The 27,755-nt window shown below is 41.7% G+C and overlaps 1 protein-coding gene across 13 annotated transcripts in view; it reads right to left on the reverse strand.

The window, feature by feature from the left end:
- The window catches only part of OTOF (otoferlin), a 433,471-nt gene that overhangs the window by 285,967 nt on the left and 119,749 nt on the right, over window positions 1-27,755 (reverse strand). For all 13 annotated transcript variants that reach the window (XM_056563722.1, XM_056563719.1, XM_056563725.1 and 10 more), the window contains exon 2: window positions 24,791-24,849. In XM_056563722.1, coding sequence (XP_056419697.1) covers window positions 24,791-24,849 — 59 coding nt within the window. The remainder of the gene's footprint in view (window positions 1-24,790; window positions 24,850-27,755) is intronic.

Raw genomic sequence — 27,755 nt, forward strand, 5'->3', positions numbered from 1 at the left:
GAAATCCGAAGTGTCTTTGAGGAACCTGCCCGAGCCTCTTCTGCTGAGACTGCCCTGTTGAACCTGGTCCAGGGTAATTCTTCCGTTGGCGAGTATGCCGTACAATTCCGTACACTTGCTTCAGAATTGTCCTGGAATAATGAGGCCCTCTGCGCGACCTTCAAAAAAGGCCTATCCAGCAACATTAAAGATGTTCTGGCCGCACGAGAAATTCCTGCTAATCTACATGAACTTATTCACCTAGCCACTCGCATTGACATGCGTTTTTCTGAAAGGCGTCAGGAACTCCGCCAAGATATGGACTCTGTTCGCACGAGGCGTTTCGTCTCCTCGGCTCCTCTCTCCTCTGGTCCCCTGCAATCTGTTCCTGTGCCTCCCGCCGTGGAGGCTATGCAGGTCGACCGGTCTCGCCTGACACCTCAAGAGAGGACACGACGCCGTATGGAGAACCTCTGCCTGTACTGTGCTAGTACCGAACACTTCCTGAGGGATTGTCCTATCCGTCCTCCCCGCCTGGAAAGACGTACGCTGACTCCGCACAAAGGTGAGACAGTCCTTGATGTCTACTCTGCTTCTCCACGTCTTACTGTGCCTGTGCGGATGTCTGCTTCTGCCTTCTCCTTCTCTACAGTGGCCTTCTTGGACTCTGGTTCTGCAGGAAATTTTATTTTGGCCTCTCTCGTCAACAGGTTCAGCATCCCAGTGACCAGTCTCGCCAGACCCCTCTACATCAATTGTGTAAATAATGAAAGATTGGACTGTACCATACGTTTCCGCACGGAGCCCCTTCTTATGAGCATCGGATCTCATCATGAGAGGATTGAACTTTTGGTCCTCCCCAATTGCACCTCGGAGATTCTCCTTGGACTTCCCTGGCTTCAACTTCATTCCCCAACCCTGGATTGGTCCACTGGGGAGATCAAGAGTTGGGGGTCCTCTTGTTCCAAGAACTGTCTAAAACCGGTTCCCAGTAACCCTTGCCGTAACTCTGTGGTTCCTCCAGTAACCGGTCTCCCTAAGGCCTATATGGACTTCGCGGATGTTTTCTGCAAAAAACAAGCTGAGACTCTACCTCCTCACAGGCCTTATGATTGCCCTATCGACCTCCTCCCGGGTACTACTCCACCCCGGGGCAGAATTTATCCTCTCTCTGCCCCAGAGACTCTTGCCATGTCCGAATACGTCCAGGAGAATCTAAAAAAGGGCTTTATCCGTAAATCCTCCTCTCCTGCCGGAGCCGGATTTTTCTTTGTCTCCAAAAAAGATGGCTCCCTACGTCCTTGCATTGACTACCGCGGTCTTAATAAAATCACGGTTAAGAACCGCTACCCCTTACCCCTCATCTCTGAACTCTTTGATCGCCTCCAAGGTGCCCACATCTTCACTAAATTGGACTTAAGAGGCGCCTATAACCTCATCCGCATCAGAGAGGGGGACGAGTGGAAAACGGCATTTAACACCAGAGATGGACACTTTGAGTATCTGGTCATGCCCTTTGGACTGTGCAATGCCCCTGCCGTCTTCCAAGACTTTGTCAATGAAATTTTTCGTGATCTATTATACTCCTGTGTTGTGGTATATCTGGACGATATCCTAATTTTTTCTGCCAATCTAGAAGAACACCGCCAGCATGTCCGTATGGTTCTTCAGAGACTTCGTGACAACCAACTCTATGCCAAAATTGAGAAATGTCTGTTTGAATGCCAATCTCTTCCTTTTCTAGGATATTTGGTCTCTGGCCAGGGACTACAGATGGATCCAGACAAACTCTCTGCCGTCTTAAATTGGCCACGCCCCTCCGGACTCCGTGCTATCCAACGCTTTTTGGGGTTCGCCAATTATTACAGGCAATTTATTCCACATTTTTCTACCATTGTGGCTCCTATCGTGGCCTTAACCAAAAAAAATGCTGATCCCAAGTCCTGGCCTCCTCAAGCAGAAGACTCCTTTAAACAACTCAAGTCTGCCTTTTCTTCGGCTCCCGTGCTCTCCAGACCTGACCCTTCCAAACCCTTCCTATTGGAGGTTGATGCCTCCTCAGTAGGAGCTGGAGCTGTTCTTCTACAAAAAAATCCTTCCGGGCATGCTGTCACTTGTGGTTTTTTCTCTAGGACCTTCTCTCCAGCGGAGAGGAACTACTCCATCGGGGATCGAGAGCTTCTAGCCATTAAATTAGCACTTGAGGAATGGAGGCATCTGCTGGAGGGATCAAGATTTCCTGTTATTATCTACACCGACCACAAGAACCTCTCCTACCTCCAGTCGGCCCAACGGCTGAATCCTCGCCAGGCCCGGTGGTCTCTGTTCTTTGCCCGATTTAACTTTGAGATTCACTTTCGTCCTGCCGATAAGAACATTAGAGCCGATGCTCTCTCTCGTTCCTCGGATGCCTCAGAAGTTGATCTCCCTCCGCAACACATCATTCCACCTGACTGCCTGATCTCCACTTCTCCTGCCTCCATCAGGCAGACTCCTCCAGGAAAGACCTTTGTTTCTCCACGCCAACGCCTCGGAATCCTCAAATGGGGTCACTCCTCCCATCTCGCAGGTCATGCGGGCATCAAGAAATCTGTGCAACTCATCTCCCGCTTCTATTGGTGGCCGACTCTGGAGACGGATGTTGGGGACTTTGTGCGAGCCTGCACTATCTGTGCCCGGGATAAGACTCCTCGCCAGAAGCCCGCTGGTTTTCTTCATCCTCTGCCTGTCCCCGAACAGCCTTGGTCGCTGATTGGTATGGATTTTATTACTGATTTACCCCCTTCCCGTGGCAACACTGTTATTTGGGTGGTCGTTGATCGATTCTCCAAAATGGCACATTTCATTCCTCTTCCTGGTCTTCCTTCTGCGCCTCAGTTGGCTAAACAATTTTTTGTACACATTTTTCGTCTTCACGGGTTGCCTACGCAGATTGTCTCGGATAGAGGGGTCCAATTCGTGTCTAAATTCTGGAGAGCTCTCTGTAAACAACTCAAGATTAAATTAAATTTTTCCTCTGCATATCATCCCCAGTCCAATGGACAAGTAGAAAGAATTAACCAGATCCTGGGTGATTATTTGCGACATTTTGTTTCCTCCCGCCAGGATGACTGGGCAGATCTCCTTCCATGGGCCGAATTCTCGTATAACTTCAGGGTCTCTGAATCTTCCTCCAAATCCCCATTTTTCGTGGTGTACGGCCGTCACCCTCTTCCCCCCCTCCCTACCCCCTTGCCCTCTGGTCTGCCCGCTGTGGATGAAATTTCTCGTGACCTTTCCATTATATGGAGAGAGACCCAAAATTCTCTCTTACAGGCTTCTTCACGCATGAAGAGGTTCGCGGATAAGAAAAGAAGAGCTCCCCCCGTTTTTTCCCCTGGAGACAAGGTATGGCTCTCCGCTAAATATGTCCGCTTCCGTGTCCCTAGCTACAAGTTGGGACCACGCTATCTTGGTCCTTTCAAAATTTTGTGTCAAATTAATCCTGTCTCTTATAAACTTCTTCTTCCTCCTTCTCTTCGTATCCCTAATGCCTTTCACGTCTCTCTTCTCAAACCACTCATCCTCAACCGTTTTTCTCCCAAATCTGTTCCTCCCACTCCTGTTTCCGGCTCCTCGGACGTCTTCTCGGTCAAGGAGATTTTGGCTGCCAAAAAGGTCAGAGGGAAAAATTTTTTTTTAGTAGACTGGGAGGGTTGTGGTCCTGAAGAGAGATCCTGGGAACCTGAGGACAACATCCTTGACAAAAGTCTGCTCCTCAGGTTCTCAGGCTCCAAGAAGAGGGGGAGACCCAAGGGGGGGGGTACTGTTACGCCGAGCGCTCCGGGTTCCCGCTCCTCCCCGGAGCGCTCGCTTCACCTCCTCCGCTGCAGCGCTCCGGTCACGTCCTCTGACCCGGGGCGCTGCGATCCTGCTGCTAGCCGGGATGCGATTCGCGATGCGGGTAGCGCCCGCTCGCGATGCGCACCCCGGCTCCCCTACCTGACTCGCTCCCCGTCTGTTCTGTCCCGGCGCGCGCGGCCCCGCTCCCTAGGGCGCGCGCGCGCCGGGTCTCTGCGATTTAAAGGGCCACTGCGCCGCTGATTGGCGCAGTGGTTCCAATTAGGGTTATCACCTGTGCACTCCCTATATTACCTCACTTCCCTTGCACTCCCTTGCCGGATCTTGTTGCCTTAGTGCCAGTGAAAGCGTTCCTTGTGTGTCCCTTGCCAGTGTTTCCAGACCTTCTGCCGTTGCCCCTGACTACGATCCTTGCTGCCTGCCCCGACCTTCTGCTACGTCCGACCTTGCTTCTGCCTACTCCCTTGTACCGCGCCTATCTTCAGCAGCCAGAGAGGTGAGCCGTTGCTAGTGGATACGACCTGGTCACTACCGCCGCAGCAAGACCATCCCGCTTTGCGGCGGGCTCTGGTGAAAACCAGTAGTGGCTTAGAACCGGTCCACTAGCACGGTCCACGCCAATCCCTCTCTGGCACAGAGGGTCCACTACCTGCCAGCCGGCATCGTGACAAGCAGTATTATAGTAGTTATATTCTTGTATATAGGAGCAGTATTATAGTAGTTATATTCTTGTATATAGGGAGCAGTATTATAGTAGATATATTCTTGTATATAGGAGCAGTATTATAGTAGATATATTCTTGTACATAGGGGGCAGTATTATAGTAGTTATATTCTTGTATATAGGAGGCAGTATTATAGTAGATATATTCTTGTATATAGGAGGCAGTATTATAGTAGTTATATTCTTGTATATAGGAGCAGTATTATAGTAGATATATTCTTGTATATAGGAGCAGTATTATAGTAGTTATATTCTTGTATATAGGAGACAGTATTATAGTAGTTATATTCTTGTATATAGGAGCAGTATTATAGTAGTTGTATTCTTGTATATAGGAGTAGTATTATAGTAGTTATATTCTTGTATATAGGAGCAGTATTATAGTAGTTATATTCTTGTATATAGGAGCAGTATTATAGTAGTTATATTCTTGTATATAGGAGCAGTATTATAGTAGTTATATTCTTGTATATAGGAGCAGTATTATAGTAGTTGTATTCTTGTATATAGGAGCAGTATTATAGTAGTTATATTCTTGTATATATGAGGCAGTATTATAGTAGTTATATTCTTGTATATAGGAGCAGTATTATAGTAGTTATATTCTTGTATATAGGAGCAGTATTATAGTAGTTATATTCTTGTATATAGGGGCAGTATTATAGTAGTTATATTCTTGTATATAGGAGCAGTATTATAGTAGTTATATTCTTGTATATAGGAGCAGTATTACAGTAGTTATATTCTTGTACATAGGAGGCAGTATTATAGTAGTTATATTCTTGTATATAGGAGCAGAATTATAGTAGTTATATTCTTGTATATAGGAGCAGTATTATAGTAGTTATATTCTTGTACATAGGAGGCAGTATTATAGTAGTTATATTCTTGTATATAGGAGCAGTATTACAGTAGTTATATTCTTGTACATAGGAGGCAGTATTATAGTAGTTATATTCTTGTATATAGGAGCAGTATTATAGTAGTTATATTCTTGTATATAGGAGCAGTATTATAGTAGTTATATTCTTGTATATAGGAGCAGTATTATAGTAGTTATATTCTTGTATATAGGAGCAGTATTATAGTAGTTATATTCTTGTATATAGGAGCAGTATTATAGTAGTTATATTCTTGTCTATAGGGGCAGTACTATAGTAGTTATATTCTTGTATACAGGAGCAGTATTATAGTAGATATATTCTTGTATATAGGAGCAGTATTATAGTAGTTATATTCTTGTATATAGGAGCAGTATTATAGTAGTTATATTCTTGTATATAGGAGCAGTATTATAGTAGTTATATTCTTGTATATAGGAGCAGTATTATAGTAGTTATATTCTTGTATATAGGGAACTGTCACGATGCCGGCTGGCAGGTAGTGGATCCTCTGTGCCAGAGAGGGATGGCGAGGACCGCGCTAGTGGACCGGTTCTAAGCCACTACAGGTTTTCACCAGAGCCCGCCGCAAAGCGGGATGGTCTTGCTGCGGCGGTAGTGACCAGGTCGTATCCACTAGCAACGGCTCACCTCTCTGGCTGCTGAAGATACTGAAGATAGGCGAGGTACAAGGGAGTAGGCAGTAGCAAGGTCGGACGTAGCAGAAGGTCGGGGGCAGGCGGCAAGGTTCGTAGTCAGGGGAGATAGCAAAGGTACTGGTACACAGGCTATTGAACACACAAGGAACGCTTTCACTGGCACTAAGGCAACAAGATCCGGCAAGGGAGTGCAAGGGAGGAGACTAGATATAGCCAGGGAACAGGTGGGAACCAATTAAGCTAATTGGGCCAGGCACCAATCATTGGTGCACTGGCCCTTTAAGTCTCAGGGAGCTGGCGCGCGCGCGCCCTAGAGAGCGGAGCCGCGCGCGCCAGCACATGACCGCAGGAGACGGGAACGGGTAAGTGACCTGGGATGCGATTCGCGAGCGGGCGCGTCCCGCTGTGCGAATCGCATCCCCAACGGCCATGGCAGAGCAGCGCTCCCGGTCAGCGCTGACCGGGGAGCTGCAGGGAGAAGGACGCCGTGAGCGCTCCGGGGAGGAGCGGGGACCCGGAGCGCTAGGCGTAACAGGAACAGTATTATAGTAGTTATATTCTTGTATATAGGAGCAGTATTATAGTAGTTATATTCTTGTATATAGCAGCAATATTATAGTAGTTATATTCTTGTATATAGGAGCAGTATTATAGTAGATATATTCTTGTATATAGGAGCAGTATTATAGTAGTTATATTCTTGTATATAGGGAACAGTATTATAGTAGTTATATTCTTGTATATAGGAGCAGTATTATAGTAGTTATATTCTTGTATATAGGAGCAGTATTATAGTAGTTATATTCTTGTATACAAGAGGCAGTATTATAGTAGTTATATTCCTGTATATAGGAGCAGTATTATAGTAGTTATATTCTTGTATATAGGAGCAGTATTATAGTAGGTATATTCTTGTATATAGGAGCAGTATTATAGTAGTTATATTCTTGTATAAAGGAGCAGTATTATAGTAGTTATATTCTTGTATACAAGAGGCAGTATTATAGTAGTTATATTCCTGTATATAGGAGCAGTATTATAGTAGTTATATTCTTGTATATAGGAGCAGTATTATAGTAGTTATATTCTTGTATATAGGAGCAGTATTATAGTAGTTATATTCTTGTATATAGGAGCAGTATTATAGTAGTTATATTCTTGTATATAGGAGCAGTATTATAGTAGTTATATTCTTGTATATAGGAGCAGTATTATAGTATATATATTCTTGTATATAGGGGCAGTATTGTAGTAGTTATATTCTTGTATATAGGAGCAGTATTATAGTAGTTATATTCTTGTATATAGGAGCAGTATTATAGTATATATATTCTTGTACATAGGAGGCAGTATTATAGTAGTTATATTCTTGTATATAGGAGGCAGTATTATAGTAGGTATATTCTTGTATATAGGAGCAGTATTATAGTAGTTATATGCTTAGATATATTCTTGTAGTGACCATATTATCTTCCTCTCTTTTGTCTTCCTCTCTTTGCCATTGATCTGGGTGTTTTGTAATTATCTCCTGTATTACAGAATCCAATCTTTCGCTCTACTCTCCGGATTTCACGCTCTCCTCACATGTAGTGACGTCTCTGCTCCATCAGGCTTGGATTTGGTTTTCTCTTCTGTCTCTTCTGATAACATAAGACGCTCAGTAGATACATGAGGAGTCCTGATATCTTGGACTGGTTGTTCCAGCCTCTGCTCTTCTTAATGTCTATATCGCTTCTTCTGATTCTTTCTCTCGATTTCCCCTTCGTATTTAATCAGTTTTCACGCCGCTGATCTTACGAGGAAGCGTTGGCCGCTGCTGGCTCCGGTCCGGCTCATTTATTAGAGTCCACTTTATGCTTTAGATAACTGGGAAATGGTTTTAGCAGCTTCAAATGGAGAAATAAATAACCTTATAAAGCACTTTTTTCGGATGAGAGGCTGAGGCTAAAAATATTTATCTAGAAAATGGAATTATCCGGCCAAGCAGAGGTGACTGTACAGATCTGCAGCGCACAGGACCAGGGGGGGGGGGGGGGGGGGGGGCGGGGGGGGAGGGGGTGTCTATCAATGAGAAAATGTTTAACATTACTGCACAAATAAATAAGAGGTGCAGAATCTCATTGAAACTAAATGCAGTGTAGGCAAAAGTTACAGACAGTGGAGCAAGTCTGGTCTACATTGGGAAATGATCTCTGTGTTGTCCACAGCGCCCCCTGTGGCTACGTGCACTAAAATCGCAGGATGCTTGTTTTGTGTTCTGTGTATCTTCTCATGTGAGAGAAACCCGTCTGTGCATCAGGGAAGGCAGTCTATTATACAGCAGAACATTCTGTGACCACCTCGGTGTATTATGTATCTCCCATGTGTATTATGTATCTCCCCCTGTGTTCCGCCAATGGAAGGGCCGCGATCCATTCTTTGGGCCTCTGTTGGGAGAATTCACTTAGAGGTGTCTGAGGAAATTTTTACTCTTTACCCAGAAGAACATTTGTGAGGTCAGACACTGATGATGAAGGAGTAGTCTTGGCTCACAATCTCTAGTCTAGTTCATTCCATATGTGTTCGATGGAATGAGGACTGGGCTCTTCTACACCAGACTCCTCCTCCATGTCTTTATAGACCAGACTCCTCCCCCATGTCTTTATGGACCAGACTCCACCCCCATGTCTTTATGGACCAGACTCCACCCCCATGTGTTTATGGACCAGACTCCTCCTCCATGTCTTTATGGACCAGACTCCCCCTCCATGTCTTTATGGACCAGACTCCTCCCCCATGTATTTATGGACCAGACTCCTCCTTCATGTCTTTATGGACCAGACTCCCCCTCCATGTCTTTATAGACCAGACTCCCCCTCCATGTCTTTATAGACCAGACTCCTCCTCCATGTCTTTATGGACCAGACTCCCCCTCCATGTCTTTATAGACTAGACTCCTCCTCCATGTCTTTATAGACCAGACTCCTCCTCCATGTCTTTATGGACCAGACTCCCCCTCCATGTCTTTATGGGCCAGACTCCCCTTCCATGTCTTTATGGACCAGACTCCTCCCCCATGTATTTATGGACCAGACTCCTCCTCCATGTCTTTATGGACCAGACTCCCCTTCCATGTCTTTATAGACCAGACTCCCCCTCCATGTCTTTATAGACCAGACTCCTCCTCCATGTCTTTATGGACCAGACTCCCCCTCTGTGTCTTTATAGACCAGACTCCTCCTCCATGCCTTTATAGACCAGACTCCTCCTCCATGTCTTTATGGACCAGACTCCCCCTCCATGTCTTTATAGACCAAACTCCCCCTCAATGTCTTTATGGACCAGACTCCCCTTCATGTATTTATAGACCAGACTCCTCCTCCACGTCTTTACAGACCAGACTCCCCCTCCATGTCTTTATAGACCAGATTCCCCCTCCATGTCTTTATAGACCAGATTCCCCTTCGTGTATTTATGTGCCAGACTCCCCCTCAATGTCTTTATGGACCAGACCCATTTTCCATGTTTTTATGTAGCAGACTCCTCCTCCATGTCTTTATAGACCAGACTCCTCCTCCATGTCTTTATGGACCAGACTCCTCCTCAATGTCTTTATGGACCAGACTCCTCCTCCATGTCTTTATAGACCAGACTCCTCCTCCATGTCTTTATAGACCCTACTCCCCCTCCATGTCTTTATGCACCAGACTCCTCCTCCATGTCTTTATAGACCAGACTCCCCCTCCATGTCTTTATAGACCAGACTCCTCCTCTATGTCTTTATGGACCAGACTCCTCCTCAATGTCTTTATGGACCAGACTCCCCCTCCATGTCTTTATAGACCAGACTCCACCTCCATGTCTTTATGGACCAGACTCCCCCTCCATGTCTTTATAGACCAGACTCCCCCTCAATGTCTTTATGGACCAGACCCCTCCTCCATGACTTTATGTACCAGACTCCTCTTTGTCTTTATGAATCAGACTCCTCCCCCATGTCTTTATGTACCAGACTCCTCCTCCATGTCTTTATGGACCAGACTCCTCTTTGACTTTATGGATCAGACTCCTTCCCCATGTCTTTATGTACCAGACTCCTCATCCATGTTTTTATTTATCAGACTCCCCCTCCGTGACTTTATTTGCTAGACTCCTGCTCCATGACTTTATGGGCCAGACTCCTCCTCCATGTCCTTATATACTAGACTCCTCCTCGTTGTCTTTATGGACCTTGCTGTGTGTACTGGAGTGCAGCCATGCTGGAACAGGAACCCAAACTACCAATCTGAGGAAGGAGGGTTTAACTCCGAAACGTGCCATTGGTTTTACCTAGTAACTTAGTAACATGGTAACATATTAAACAAATTCTTCTCCACTGTATTCACCGAGGAAAATGAAATGCCAGGTGAAATACAGCGAGATAAGGTAAACTCCCCGGTACAGGTCACCTGTCTAACCCAGGAAGAAGTACAGTGCCGCCTACAAAAAATAAAAATAGACAAATCACCAGGTCCAGATGGCATTCAACCTCGTATTCTAAAGGAATTAAGTAATGTAATAGACAGACCCCTATTTTTAATATTCAGGGAATCTATAGTAACAGGGACTGTCCCCCAGGACTGGCGCATGGGAAATGTGATACCAATATTTAAAAAGGGATCAAAAGGTGACCCAAGGAATTATAGACCTGTTAGTTTAACCTCTGTTGTATGTAAATTGTTTGAGGGTTTTCTAAGAGATGCTATTTTGGAATATGTTGATAAAAATAAATGTATGACAACGTATCAGCATGGATTTATGAGGGATTGATCTTGTCAAACTAACCTGATCCGCTTTTATGAGGAGGTGAGCTCCAGACTGGACCAGGGGCAATTGCTGGATGTCGTATATCTGGATTTTTCCAAAGCATTTGATGCGGTGCCACATAAAAGGTTGGTGCATAAAATGAGAAGGATTGGGCTGGGGGAGAATGTGTTTAAGTGGGTAAGCAACTGGCTCAATGATAGGAAACAGAGGGTGGTTGTTAATGGTACTTATTCTGATTGGGTGACTGTTACTAGTGGGGACCACAGGGGTCCCTCTTGGGTCCTGTTCTATTTAATATATTTATTAATGACCTTGTAGAGGGGTTGAATAGTAAAGTAGCAATCTTTGTAGATGATACTAAACTCTGTAAAGCGGTAAACACTATAGATGACAGTGCACTGTGTATAGCAGATTACACAATAGAGGACAGTGAACTGCGTATCGTAGATAACACTATAGAGGACAGTGCACTGTGTATAACAGATAACACAATAGAGGACAGTGAACTGTTACAAATGGATCTGGATAGGTTGGAGGTTTGGGCTGGGAAGTGGCAGATGAGGTTCAACACTGATAAATGTAAGGTAATGTACATGGGGAGGAAATATCCGGGCTGGGATTATGTATTAAATGGGAGAAAACTTGGGATGACTGACATGGAACAAGACTAGGGAGTCTTAGTTAACAGTAAATTTAGCTGTAGTGACCAGTGTCGGGCAGCTGCTGCCAAGGCAAATAAAATCATGGGGTGCATCAATAGGGGCATAGATGCCCACGACAAGGAAATAATTCTACCGCTGTACAAATCACTAGTCAGACCACACATAGAATACTGTGTACAGTACTGGTCAGACCACACATAGAATACTGTGTACAGTACTGGTCAGACCACACATAGAATACTGTGTACAGTACTGGTCAGACCACACGTAGAATACTGTGTACAGTACTTGTCAGACCACACGTAGAATACTGTGTACAGTACTGGTCAGACCACACATAGAATACTGTGTACAGTACTGGTCAGACCACACATAGAATACTGTGTACAGTACTGGTCAGACCACACATAGAATACTGTGTACAGTACTGGTCAAAACACACATAGAATATTGTGTACAGTACTGGTCAAAACACACATAGAATATTGTGTACAGTACTGGTCAGACCACACATACAATACTGTGTACAGTACTGGTCAAACCACACATAGAATACTGTGTACAGTACTGGTCAAACCACACATAGAAAAATGTGTACAGTACTGGTCAGACCACACATAGAAAAATGTGTACAGTACTGGTCAGACCAAACATAGAATACTGTGTACAGTACTGGTCAGACCACACATGGAATACTGTGCACAGTACTGGTCAGACCACACATAGAAAAATGTGTACAGTACTGGTCAGACCAAACATAGAATACTGTGTACAGTACTGGTGAGACCACACATGGAATTCTGTGTACAGAACTGGTCAGACCACACATGGAATACTGTGTACAGTACTGGTCAGACCACACATGGAATACTGTGTACAGTACTGGTCAGACCACACATGGAATACTGTGTACAGTACTGGTCAGACCACACATGGAATACTGTGCACAGTACTGGTCAGACCACACATGGAATACTGTGTACAGTACTGGTCAGACCACACATGGAATACTGTGCACAGTACTGGTCAGACCACACATGGAATACTGTGCACAGTACTGGTCAGACCACACATGGAATACTGTGCACAGTACTGGTCAGACCACACATAGAAAAATGTGCACAGTACTGGTCAGACCAAACATAGAATACTGTGTACAGTACTGGTCAGACCACACATAGAATACTGTGTACAGTACTGATCAGACCACACATAGAATACTGTGTACAGTACTGGTCAGACCACACATAGAATACTGTGTACAGTACTGGTCAGACCACACATGGAATACTGTGTACAGTACTGGTCAGACCACACATGGAATACTGTGCACAGTACTGGTCAGACCACACATGGAATACTGTGTACAGTACTGGTCAGACCACACATGGAATACTGTGTACAGTACTGGTCAGACCACACATGGAATACTGTGTACAGTACTGGTCAGACCACACATGGAATACTGTGTACAGTACTGGTCAGACCACACATGGAATACTGTGTACAGTACTGGTCAGACCACACATGGAATACTGTGTACAGTACTGGTCAGACCACACATGGAATACTGTGTACAGTACTGGTCAGACCACACATAGAATACTGTGTACAGTACTGGTCAAACCACACATAGAATACTGTGTACAGTACTGGTCAAACCACACATAGAATACTGTGTACAGTACTGGTCAAACCACACATAGAATACTGTGTACAGGACTGGTAAGATCACACATAAAATACTGTGTACAGTACTGGTCAGACCACACATGGAATACTGTGTACAGTACTGGTCAGACCACACATAGAATACTGTGTACAGTACTGGTCAGACCACACATAGAATACTGTGTACAGTACTGGTCAGACCACACATAGAATAATGTGTACAGTACTGGTCAGACCACACATAGAATACTGTGTACAGTACTGGTCAGACCACACATAGAATAATGTGTACAGTACTGGTCAGACCACACATAGAATAATGTGTACAGTACTGGTCAGACCACACATAGAATACTGTGTACAGTACTGGTCAGACCACACATAGAATACTGTGTACAGTACTGGACAGACCACACATAGAATACTGTGTACAGTACTGGTCAGACCACACATAGAATACTGTGTACAGTACTGGACAGACCACACATAGAATACTGTGTACAGTACTGGTCAGACCACACATGGAATACTGTGTACAGTACTGGTCAGACCACACATGGAATACTGTGTACAGTACTGGTCAAACCACACATGGAATACTGTGTACAGTACTGGTCAAACCACACATGGAATACTGTGTACAGTACTGGTCAGACCACACATGGAATACTGTGTACAGTACTGGTCAAACCACACATGGAATACTGTGTACAGTACTGGTCAAACCACACATAGAATACTGTGTACAGTACTGGTCAAACCACACATAGAATACTGTGTACAGTACTGGTCAAACCACACATAGAATACTGTGTACAGGACTGGTCAGACCACACATGGAATACTGTGTACAGTACTGGTCAAACCACACATGGAATACTATGTACAGTACTGGTCAAACCACACATGGAATACTGTGTACAGTACTGGTCAGACCACACATGGAATACTGTGTACAGTACTGGTCAGACCACACATGGAATACTGTGTACAGTACTGGTCAAACCACACATAGAATACTGTGTACAGTACTGGTCAAACCACACATAGAATACTGTGTACAGTACTGGTCAAACCACACATAGAATACTGTGTACAGGACTGGTCAGACCACACATGGAATACTGTGTACAGTACTGGTAAGATCACACATAAAATACTGTGTACAGTACTGGTCAGACCACACATAGAATACTGTGTACAGTACTGGTCAGATCACACATGGAATACTGTGTACAGTACTGGTCAGACCACACATAGCATACTGTGTACAGTACTGGTCAAACCACACATAGAATACTGTGTACAGTACTGGGCACCAGTGCACAAGAAAGATATAGTGGAGCTGGAGAGGGTTCAAATACGGGCAACCAGAGTAATACGAGGAATGGGAGGACTACAGGACCCAGAAAGATTATCAGAATTAGGGTTATTTAGTTTAGAAAAAAGAAGGTTTAGGGGCGACCTGATAACTATGTATAAATATATCAGGGGACTGTACAGAGATCTCTCCATGATCTATTTATACCCAGGACTGTGTATATAACAAGGAAGTGACCTAATAATATATATAATATATCAGGACTGTATATATAACAAGGAAGTGACCTAATAATATATATATAATATATCAGGACAGTACAGAGATCTCTCCATGATCTATTTATACCCAGGACTGTATATATAACAAGGAGGTGACCTAATAATATATATAATATATCAGGACTGTATATATAACAAGGGGACATCCTCTACGTCTAGAGCAAAGAAGGTTTCTACACCAGCACAGACGGGGGTTCTTTACTGTAAGAGCAGTGAGACTGTGGAATTCTCTCCCAGAGGAGGGGGTCATGGGGAACTCTGTAGGAGAGTTTAAAGAGGGTCTAGATGCATTTTTGGAGAATAAGAACATTGATGGTTATGTATAGTAGATTTATAGGGACAGAACGTTGATCCAGGGATTTATTCTGATGCCATATTTGGAGTCGGGAAGGAATTTTTACCTCTAGTCTGAGGGTTTTTTGCCTCCTCTGGATCAACTCAGTAGGGACTTATTAGGGATATAGGGTGAACTTGATGGACTCTGCTCTTTTTTCAACCTTATAAACTATATTACTTTACTGAATATGGAAACACATCCATAAATTAGACATTACTTTATTCCAGGAACCAGGAACAGCGCCCACTACAGGGTCTTTGTTTCCAAATACTAAAAAATAAATACGTCTTGGTAAGGAAAAATATAACTTAAAGGAGATCTGTAATGCAATATAACTTATCCCCTAAGTTATAGAAAGGGGAGGGGTCCGAGCTTTGGGGCCGTCTAGAGCAGTGGTTTTCAACCTGCAGACTTCCAGCTGTTGCAAAACTACAACTCCCAGCATGCCCGGACAGCCAATGGCTGTCCGGGCATGCTGGGAGTTGTAGTTTTGCAACATCTGGAGGTCCGCAGGTTGAAGACCTCTGGTCTAGAGGTTATACATCATTAGATTATACACTCACTGGACACTTTATTAGGTCACCTGCTCAATTGCTTGTAAACAAATGGCAGCAACTCAATGCATTTAGGCATGTAAACGCGGTCAAAACAACTTGCTGAAGTTTAAACCGAGCATCAGAATGAGGAAGAAAGGGAATGTAAAGAACTGTGAAGGTGTCATGGTTGTTGATGCCAGATGGGCCGGTCAGGGGATTTCACAATCTGCTGATCTACTGGGATTCTCACCCACAAACATCTCTAGGGTTTACAGAAAATGGTCCGAAAAAAAGAAAATACCCAGTGAACGACAGTTTTGTGGAGAAAAATACCTTGATGCCAGAGAAGAATGGGCAGACTGGTTCGGGATGACAGGAAACAGTAACTCAAATAACCACTGGTAACAACCAAGGTCTGAAGAATACCATCTCTGACTGCACAACATGTCCAGCAGAAGATCACACCGGGGGCCACAACTGTCAGCTAAGAACAGGAAACTAAGGCTACAATTCACATAGGTCCCCAAAACTGGACAGTGGAGACTGGAAGAACGTTTTCGGGTCTGATAAGACTCCATTCCAGCTGTGACATCAGATGACAGGGTCAGAATAGGGTGTAAACAACAAAGCATGGATCCATCCTGCCTTGTATCAGCAGTGGTGGTGGAGTCATGGTGGAGGGGACACTTTCCGGGCACACTTTGGGACCCTTAGTACCAACTGAGCCTGGTATATAGAGGAACTGTGTGATGTCATCATGTCCATATGGAGGAACTGTGTGATGTCATCATGTCCATATGGAGGAACTGTGTGATGTCATCATGTCCATATGGAGGAACTGTGTGATGTCATCATGTCCATATGGAGGAACTGTGTGATGTCATCATGTCCATATGGAGGAACTGTGTGATGTCATCATTTCCATATGGAGGAACTGTGTGATGTCATCACGTCCATATGAAGGAACTGTGTGATGTCATCATGTCTATAAGGAGGAACTGTGTGATGTCATCATGTCTATATGGAGGAACTGTGTGATGTCATCATGTCTATAAGGAGGAACTGTGTGATGTCATCATGTCTATATGGAGGAACTGTGTGATGTCATCATGTCTATATGGAGGAACTGTGTGATGTCATCATGTCTATATGAAGGAACTGTGTGATGTCATCATGTCTATAGGGAGGAGCTGTGTGATGTCATCATGTCTATAGGGAGGAACTGTGTGATGTCATCATGTCTATAGGGAGGAGCTGTGTGATGTCATCATGTCTATATGGAGCAAAATCTCTGAGGAATGATTCCAGTGTCTTGTAGAAAGTATAAATATATATATGTGTATATAGTGTATATAGTGGGTCTAACCCGGGACTAGAGACGTGTACATAGTAAAGTGGCCAGTGAGTATATAAATATGTAGAGGGGTCCCAGGACTAGCACATAATAAAGAGTGTGTTACATATACGGTTTACATTACTCATCTAATAGTTCAGAATCCTTTCTATAATCTGGTACAGATGAGAAATCCTAGAGACATAATGTAGCCTGGATACATTTCTACTACACCAACGACAAGAACCAGCAGACGGAGAGTTAATCCCGCTCCTTTGATATTTGCAGATATCCTGTCGCTCCCGACAAGCGCCGAATCTGTACTATTCCTTTTGTTTCCAATTAATGAAGCAAAATCGTGAGAAGCGGAGAAGGCGGTAATATCCTCATTCCTTCCAGGAGACTGAGCTGCCAAGTTCTGTAAGTGATATAATCTGGATCCACATCCTATAAGAAAGACCCCGACGGTAAACAGAGGAGGATATCTAATTATCCTATTATACAGGAATACAGACAGGGGGCGCCACGTTATACTATCACTGCAGATATATTATACCGCAATATGAAGAGTGTGAACTATCATACATCACCATACACCATACGTATCATAGGGCAGGATAATAGTAGTTATATCCTTGTATATAGGAGCAGTATTATAGTAGTTATATTCTTGTATATAGGGGCAGTATTATAGTAGTTATATTCTTGTATATAGGAGACAGTATTATAGTAGTTATATTCTTGTATATAGGAGCAGTATTATAGTAGTTATATTCTTGTATATAGGAGCAGTATTATAGTAGTTATATTCTTGTATATAGGAGCAGTATTATAGTAGTTATATTCTTGTATATAGGAGGCAGTATTATAGTAGTTATATTCTTGTATATAGGAGACAGTATTATAGTAGTTATATTCTTGTATATAGGAGCAGTATTATATTAGATATATTCTTGTATATAGGAGACAGTATTATAGTAGTTATATTCTTGTATATAGGAGCAGTATTATAGTAGTTATATTCTTGTATATAGGGGCAGTATTATAGTAGTTATATTCTTGTATATAGGGGCAGTATTACAGTAGTTATATTCTTATATATAGGAGCAGTATTATATTAGATATATTCTTGTATATAGGAGACAGTATTATAGTAGTTATATTCTTGTATATAGGAGCAGTATTATAGTAGTTATATTCTTGTATATAGGAGCAGTATTATAGTAGTTATATTCTTGTATATAGGAGCAGTATTATAGTAGTTATATTCTTGTATATAGGAGCAGTATTATAGTAGTTATATTCTTGTATATAGGAGCAGTATTATATTAGATATATTCTTGTATATAGGAGACAGTATTATAGTAGTTATATTCTTGTATATAGGAGCAGTATTATAGTAGTTATATTCTTGTATATAGGAGCAGTAATATAGTAGTTATACTCCTGTATATAGGAGCAGTGTTATAGTAGTTATATTCTTGTATATAGGATCAGTATTATAGTAGTTATATTCTTATATATAGGAGTAGTATTATAGTAGATATATTCTTGTATATAGGGGCAGTATTATAGTAGTTATATTCTTGTATATAGGAGCAGTATTATAGTAGTTATATTCTTGTATATAGGAGCAGTATTATAGTAGTTATATTCTTGTATATAGGGGCAGTATTATAGTAGTTATATTCTTGTATATAGGAGCAGTATTATAGTAGTTATATTCTTGTATATAGGAACAGTATTATAGTAGTTATATTCTTGTATATAGGAGCAGTATTATAGTAGTTATATTCTTGTATATAGGAGCAGTATTATAGTAGATATATTCTTGTATATAGGAGCAGTATTATAGTAGTTATATTCTTGTATATAGGAGCAGTATTATAGTAGTTATATTCTTGTATATAGGAGCAGTATTATAGTAGTTATATTCTTGTATATAGGAGCAGTATTATAGTAGTAATATTCTTGTATATAGGAGCAGTATTATAGTAGTTATATTCCTGTATATAGGAGCAGTGTTATAGTAGTTATATTCTTGTATATAGGAGGCAGTATTATAGTAGTTATATTCTTGTATATAGGAGCAGTATTATAGTAGTTATATTCTTGTATATAGGAGCAGTATTATAGTAGTTATATTCTTGTATATAGGAGCAGTATTATAGTAGTTATATTCTTGTATATAGGAGCAGTATTATAGTAGTTATATTCTTGTATATAGGAGCAGTATTATAGTAGTTATATTCTTGTATAAAAGAGCATTATTATAGTAGCTATATTCTTGTATATAGGAGCAGTATTGTAGTAGCTATATTCTTGTATATAGGAACAGTATTGTAGTAGTTATATTCTTGTATATAGGAGCAGTATTATCGTAGTTATATTCTTGTATATAGGAGCAGTATTATAGTAGTTATATTCTTGTATATAGGGGCAGTATTATAGTAGTTATATTCTTGTATATAGGAGCAGTATTATAGTAGTTATATTCTTGTATATAGGAGCAGTATTATAGTAGTTATATTCTTGTATATAGGAACAATATTATAGTACTTATATTCTTGTATATAGGAGCAGTATTATAGTAGATATATTCTTGTATATAGGAGCAGTATTATAGTAGATATATTCTTGTATATAGGAGCAGTATTATAGTAGTTATATTCTTGTATATAGGAGCAGTATTATAGTAGAAATATTCTTGTATATAGGAGCAGTATTATAGTAGTTATATTCTTGTATATAGGAGAAGTATTATAGTAGTTATATTCTTGTATATAGGAGCAGTATTATAGTAGTTATATTCTTGTATATAGGAGCAGTATTATAGTAGTTATATTCTTGTATATAGGAGCAGTATTGTAGTAGCTATATTCTTGTATATAGGAGCAGTATTATAGTAGTTATATTCTTGTATATAGGAGCAGTATTATAGTAGTTATATTCTTGTATATAGGAGCAGTATTGTAGTAGCTATATTCTTGTATATAGGAGCAGTATTGTAGTAGCTATATGCTTGTATATAGGAACAGTATTATAGTAGTTATATTCTTGTATATAGGAGCAGTATTATAGTAGTTATATTCCTCTATATAGGAACAGTATTATAGTAGTTATATTCTTGTACATAGGAGCAGTATTATAGTAGTTATATTCTTGTATATAGAAGGCAGTATTATAGTAGTTATATTCTTGTATATAGGAGCAGTATTATAGTATTTATATTCTTGTATATAGGAGCAGTATTATAGTAGATATATTCTTGTATATAGGGGCAGTATTATAGTAGTTATATTCTTGTATATAGGGGCAGTATTATAGTAGTTATATTCTTGTATATAGGGAGCAGTATTATAGTAGTTATATTCTTGTATATAGGGGCAGTATTATAGTAGTTATATTCTTGTATATAGGAGCAGTATTATAGTAGTTATATTCTTGTATATAGGAGCAGTATTATAGTAGTTATATTCTTGTATATAGGAGGTAGTATTATAGCAGTTATATTCTTGTATATAGGAGCAGTATTATAGTAGTTATATTCTTGTAAATAGGAGCAGTATTATAGTAGTTATATTCTTGTATATAGGAGGTAGTATTATAGTAGTTATATTCTTGTACATAGGAGCAGTATTATGGTAGTGATATTCTTGTATATAGTGGACAGTATTATAGTAGTTATATTCTTATATATACAGTAGGAGGCAGTATTATAGTTGTTATATCCATTGGTGATCTAGTAAACATTTCTCTGCTCCGTCTTGTCAGCCTCCTGTCCATTTCCCCGTATTCTCTGCGCCTCTTATATAACGCGTCGCTTGTTTATTCAGCTTCTAACATTTCAGCGCCTCTGTTGATCTTCCTGTCATCCCTCTATTCAGTCTGGAGACATCAATAGGATGAGCTGCGTGTGATGCAGACCGAGCACCTGGGTATGGTTCTCCAGCAGATACCACAGTTTTCTATTGTACCGTTATATTGTAGACCTAACAATTCCCTGAAAAGCCATAAACTGGTACTGTATTACGGTTGTATTATTATGATGACCTCCTTTTTTCACCGTCAGGTTAGTTATATGTTTAGAATCCTTCTGTGATATAAATATTCCCTCCGAGCACCGCACATTGCAGCTGGCCTGAAAGAAAAGTGCTGCAGTTCACACCACGGTTTTCCCATACTGTTTTCAATCAGTTTTTCTAAAGAAAACCGTATTGCAAAAAAAAAAAGGATGGAACAGTATGAGAAAAAGTAAACCGTATACTGGTTTTAAAAATGCATAAGGTTCCGTCCATTTTTGTAAAAAAAAAAAAAGAAAAGTTTTTGAAAATGTTGTCCATTTTTAATGGGAGGGGTGTTGGGTGTGGACTTTAGGATGCAAATGCGCATGAGCAAAGTTAGAACCGTACACGGTTTCCCATATGGAACCGTATGCATGTGCGTTTCCCATTGACATCCATGTTAAAAAAATTAAATATCGTATGCGGTTGCAGTACGTTTTTTAAACCGGAGTCAAAACCGTGGTCAACCATGATTTTGACTATGGTTTAAAAACCGCACTGCAACCGCATACGTTTTTTTTTTAACATGGACGTCAATGGGAAACGTACATGTATTCGGTTCCATATGGGAAACCATATACGGTTTTTACTTTGCACATGCGCACTTGCCTCCTAAAGTCCCCACCCAACACCCCTCCCATTAAAAATTGAGAATATTTTAAAAAACGTATGTTTTTTTTATTATAAAAACGGACGGAACCGTAAGCACTTTTAAAAACGCGTACGGTGTACTTTTTCCCATACGGTTCCATCCGTTTTTTTTTGCTATACGGTTTTCTTTAGAAAAACTGATTGAAAACAGTACGGCAAAAACGTGGTGTGAACCCAGCCTAAAGCATGGGGGGGACGGCTGCAGACGGCGTCTCCGATGATGTGCAATGTGGATCTAGGACCTCTACAGAAAATGGCGCTAAGGTTGAGTTACTGATCTTATCTGTTCTATAGTGGAGCAGAGCTGTAGTGTAAAGCACAGAGTGCATAGCGTCAACAAAATCAGTCTGAAAGACTGATGAGATAGTAGGCTATATGGGCATGCTGGGAGTTGTAGTTTTTTCAACAGCTGGAGGCACATTGGTTGGAAACACTTCCCTTAAGCCTAGTGTCAATACTCTAACACAGTCGTACAAGACGTCCTCCGGCAAGTGGCGCTCATGTCTACTGTTTGCTGCCATTGAGCTCAGTGGATTACAAGATTAAAGGGGTACTCCGGTGGAAAACCTTTTTTTTTTTTTTTTTTTTTTTTTTTTTTTTTAATCAACTGGTGCCAGAAAGTTAAACAGATTTGTAAATGACTTCTATTAAAAAATCTTAATCCTTCCAGTACTTTTTAGCAGCTGTATGCTACAGAGAAAATTCTTTTCTTTTTGAATTTCATTTTTCTCTTGTCCACACTGCTCTCTGCTGACACTTCTGTCCAATGTCAAGAACTGTCCAGAGCGGCATAGGTTTGCTATGGGGATTTTCTCCTGCTCTGGACAGTTCCTGATACGGACAGCAGGTGTCAGGAGAGAGCAGTGTGGACAGGACAAAAAAGAAATTCCAAAAGAAAAGAATTTCCTCTGTAGCATACAGCTGCTAAAAAGTACTGGAAGGGTAAAGATTTTTTAAATTGTAGTCATTTACAAATCTGTTTAACATTCTGGTACCAGTTGATTAAAAAAAATAATAATAATGTTTTCCACCGGAGTACCCCTTTAAGATGCTGTAAACATTCACATGAGGGTCTCGAGGGTTTAGACCAGTGGTTTCCAACCTGCGGACCTCCAGATGTTGCAAAACTACAACTCCCAGCATGCCCGGACAGCCGTTGGCTGTCCGGGCATGCTGGGAGTTGTAGTTTTGCAACATCTGGAGGTCCGCAGGTTGGAGACCACTGGTAAAGACCATCTCTAGGATACAAAGATTAGGATTTAGTCCTGGATTCAGATCCTATAGACCCCATTTCTCTGTTTCTAAGCTTCAGTCCCCATTACAGTCCCTACCTCTGCTATCAAATCCAGCTTTCCCAGGAACAGATTTTAGCAGACTTGTTGTTCAGGTCTGTAGGAAAGCAGGGTGGTGACCAGAAGCGGCACTGGCAGACAGACAGTTCACTCATCTTTCCAAGGAACAGATATGACTTAGGACATGGCGGAACAGGATAAGGATGGGTTCACACCACGTTTTTGCGATACAGTTCCTGTATCAGGTTTTTGATAAAAAAAACGGATTCCTCAAAACCTGACTAAACTGTATCAAAACGTGTGTACAAATTTTTATTCGTATTCGGTTGAAAAATTATGTCCGGTTGCATCCGTTTTTAAGAAAAAAAACTTATACGTTTTTAACTTTTCCACCATTATGAATAAAGTTTCACTTGTTTGATTGAAATTCCAAGAAAAAAAACTGTGCAAAGTCAAAAACCGTATGGTGAAAACCTGATGGAACCTTACGCACATACAGTTCTGTGCGGTTACCATTGACTCCCATGTTGAAAAAAAAAAAAAAAAAACTTATACGTTTCAATACAGTTTTTCACCCTGACCAAAAATCATGGTAGGCTACGGTTTTGGGAACAGGAAAAAAAAACTGACAAAACTGTACAAGACGCAAAACGGACACAACCTGATGCATCTTTTGACATACGGTTTTCAATGGAGAGTCAATGCATACGGCTTTCATTACGGTTCCGTACGGTTTTCAAATTGAAAACATATACGGGAACTGTATTCCAAAAACGTGGTGTGAACCCGGCCAAAAAGAGGATGATTCAGTCACCTCCCCCAGGGCTGCATTCATAATTCTGTTACCTGTGCTCCCATAATGCATTGCACGCTGCAGATATTGTCCTCACTTATAAGGTTTGTCACATGGTTGCCTTCTCCCAAAATATCGCCACACCCAATCCGTAGCTCGTTCCCTGTATTGCAGCTCAGGTCCGTCCACTTTTAATGGAGCAAAGTTGCAGTACTAACCAAGCAGGAGGGGGGCAGGAGTGAGATTTAAAGGGGTACTCTGGTGGAAAACTTTTTTTTTTTTTAATCAACTAGTGCCAGAAAGTTAAACAGATTTGTAAGTTACTTCTATTAAAAAATCTTAATCCTTCCAGTACTTATTAGCTGCTGAATACTACAGAGGAAATTCTTTTCTTTTTGGAACACAGAGCTCTCTGCTGACATCACGAGCACAGTGCTCTCTGCTGACATCTCTGTCCATTTTAGGAACTGTCCAGAGCAGCATATATTTGCTATGGGGATTTTCTCCTACTCTGGACAGTTCTTAAAATGGACAGAGGTGTCAGCAGAGAGCACTGTGCCCGTGATGTCAGCAGGGAGCTCTGTGTTCCAAAAATAAAACAATTTCCTCTGTTGTATTCAGCAGCTAATAAGTACTGGAAGGATTAAAACATTTTTAAGAGAAGTAATTTACAAATCTGTTTAACTTTCTGGCACCAGTTGATTTTAAAAATAAATAAAAAAAAAGTTTTACACCAGAGTACCCCTTTAAGATCCTACAGGCTAAAAAAAATGTCAAGAAACCCAAATTTGATTACTGAAGATGCATCTTTGGATGCGACTGGAGGAACAAAAAACAACACTAACATCTCACATAGGTAATAGTTACAGAAAACATAAAGCACATTTTGCCAGGCAGCTCCAACACATGTACTATAGAATGTATATATATGTATGTATGTGTATGTGTATATATATATATATATATATTTCTGCCTCTTACCTCATCAAATCGCGCCTCATCTTCACAGTTCTCCAAGACTCGAGTGTAAAAGGAAAGGCCTGTAAACAAAAGAAGAGTTTGTCAGTATAAGACATAGACTATGGCACTGAACTGCATTTCATCATGACCACCACTAGGGGGAGCTCACAGATAGCTATTGAATTTAACGTAATCTGCATAATCTCTATATGTATACTGTGAGCTCCCCCTAGTGGTGGCTGCAAGTGGGAGAGAACCTGGTACTGAGTTGCTTCTCATCATAACCACCACTAGGGGGAGCTCACAGATAGCTATTGATTAAGAGCTGTATAATCTCTATGGGGGAGATTTATCAAAACCTGTACAGAGGAAATGTTGCCCAGTTGCCCATAGCAACCAATCAGATTGCTTCTTTCATTTTGCAGAGGCCTTATTAAAAATGAAAGAAGCGATCTGATTGGTTGCTATGGGCAACTGGGCAACGTTTCCTCTGGACAGGTTTTGATAAATCTCCCCCTATATTTATACTGTGAGCTCCCCCTAGTGGTGGCTGAAGGCACCTATAAAAAAAAAAAAAGAGAATGAGAGTGTGTCACATGATTAAACCGGACAAAATTTCTATGGGGAGAGAGAGAACCTGAACTGCTTCTCTTCATAGCCGCCACTAGGGGGAGCTCATATCAAACATATAGATTATACAACGCCGATTGAGTTCAATAGCTATATGTGAGCTCCCCCTAGTGGTGGCTGAATGAAGCTAAAATTATATAACTTATCATGTCAGAAAAACAGCGCCTCCTATACACACATAGGGGGGATTCATCAATCTATATAGAGCATTTTTAAGTGTATTTTTCCACGCAAAATTTTGTGCAATGATATTTTCTGAGTTCTTTTTGTGCGTTTCTTTTGGCGGAACTTTTTCTAATGATGTCACCCTTTGGGTGTACCGTAGAGCCATTTTTCCCGTAGACATCGATTTACTAACTGCGTTTTTTTTGGACACACATTTTTTTTGCGCAAATATACACCACCTCGGAGGACACGTACCAAAGTGTCTATTTTGACACAATAAGGACTGCAACTCCCATCATGGACAGACTCTGCCCATGATGGGAGTTATAATCCAGGGGTTGAGGTGCAGAGACCCGCTGCGATCCGCATTTATTAACTATACAAGCCGGCGGTACATGCGGCTACACTGCGCTGCACAGGGCTCCTATATACACTGTCATAATTCATAATCCCCGCCGCCAGGAGAGGGGAGCTCTGATTGGTCAATAGCTATCCACCAATCAGAGCTCCTGTGTTCTGGCGGGGATTATGAATTATGACAGTGTATATAGGAGTCGGCAGCAGCGCAGTGTAGATGCATGTACCACTGGCTTCTATAGTATAATAAATGCGGATCGCAAAAGATCTCCAGAGAATGATCCACATTTAAATTAAAAAGCCGGCGGTACATGCGGCTACACTGCGCTCCTGTATACAGTTCTTAATTCATAATCCCCACCACCGGGAGACAGGAGCTCTGATTGCTCATGTCAGTGTATATAGGAGCACAGGAGCGCAGTGTAGCCGCATGTACCGCTGGCTTTTTAACTTAAATGCGGATCGCAGCAGATCATTCTCTGGAGATCTGTTGTGATCCGCATTTATTAACTATACAAGCCGGCCTTACATGCGTCTACATCACGCTCCCTGACGGCACTGGAACACGGGAGCTCTGATTGGTAGATAGCTATTGACCAATCAGAGCTCCCCTCTCCCGGCAGCGGGGATTATGAATTATTACAGTGTATATAGAAGCCGGCGGCAGCGCAGTGTTGTCGCATGTACCGCCGGCTTGTTAACTTAAATGCGATTCTCTGCAGAATGACCCGGTGTGATCTGCACCTCAGCCCCTGGACTATAACTCCCATCATGGGCAGAGTCTATCCATGATGGGAGTAGTAGTCCTAAAAGTCCTGCAGCCGGGGGATGTGCAAGTGCCATCCCTCAGCAGCGCTGCGGTACTACAACTACTCCCATCATGGGACAGCCTCTGTGCCATGATAGGAGTAGTAGTCCAAGGGCAGATCTCTGTTCACATATTATGCGTTTGGTATAATGGAAACAGAGCCTTTCTGGCAGTGTGTTCCCAAACAGGGAGACTCCAGCTGTTGCTTAACTACAGCCCCCCATGATAGGAGCTGTAGTTTAGCAACAATTGGAGGCTCACTGTTTAGGAACACGCTGCATTATGTGCGCTCTTCCAGGGGGGAGAGCAAAAAAAAAATTACTAACCCATATTTCTTGTTTTTCTTTTCTTCTCATTTCAGATACGTGAATGCGGAGGACTACATCAGATTCAGTGGACTGCGACGATGACCAGCGTTTTTATTTTATTTCAATAAAATGGTTAACAAGGGCTGTGGGGGAGTATTATTTTTTTTTTATAAAAAATGTTTTCTATGTGTCTGTGTTTTTTTATAATTGAATTTTCAGGCTTAGTAGTGGAAGCTGTCTTATAGACGGAATCCATTACTAAGCCAGGGCTTAGTGTTAGCCCAAAAATCAGCTAGCGCTGACCTCCAATTATTACCCCGGTACCCACCGCCACAGGAGTGCCGGGAAGAGCTGGTACCAACTAGGCAGTAATAGGCTGGCATTATTTAGGCTGGAGAGGGCCAGTAACAATGGTCCTCTGCCGCCCTGATAACGCCAGGCTGTTGCTGCTTGGTTGGTATCTGGCTGAGAATAAAAATAGGGGGAACCCTATGTTTTTTTTTTTTTTTATATATAAAGAAAAAAAGTGTGTGGTTCTCAAATTTTTTCAGTATCAGCCAGATACCAACCAAGCAGCAACAGCCTGACGTTACCAGGGTGGGCAAGGACCATTGTTACTGGCCCTCCCCAGCCTAAATAACGCTAGCCTGTTACCGCCTAGGCCCAGGAGCACCATTTTTGACGTACCGGGCCTGTTGGTACCAGCTCTTCCCAGAAC

This window comes from Hyla sarda, chromosome 3, assembly GCF_029499605.1.
Source record: "Hyla sarda isolate aHylSar1 chromosome 3, aHylSar1.hap1, whole genome shotgun sequence".
Lineage (NCBI taxonomy): Eukaryota > Metazoa > Chordata > Amphibia > Anura > Hylidae > Hyla > Hyla sarda.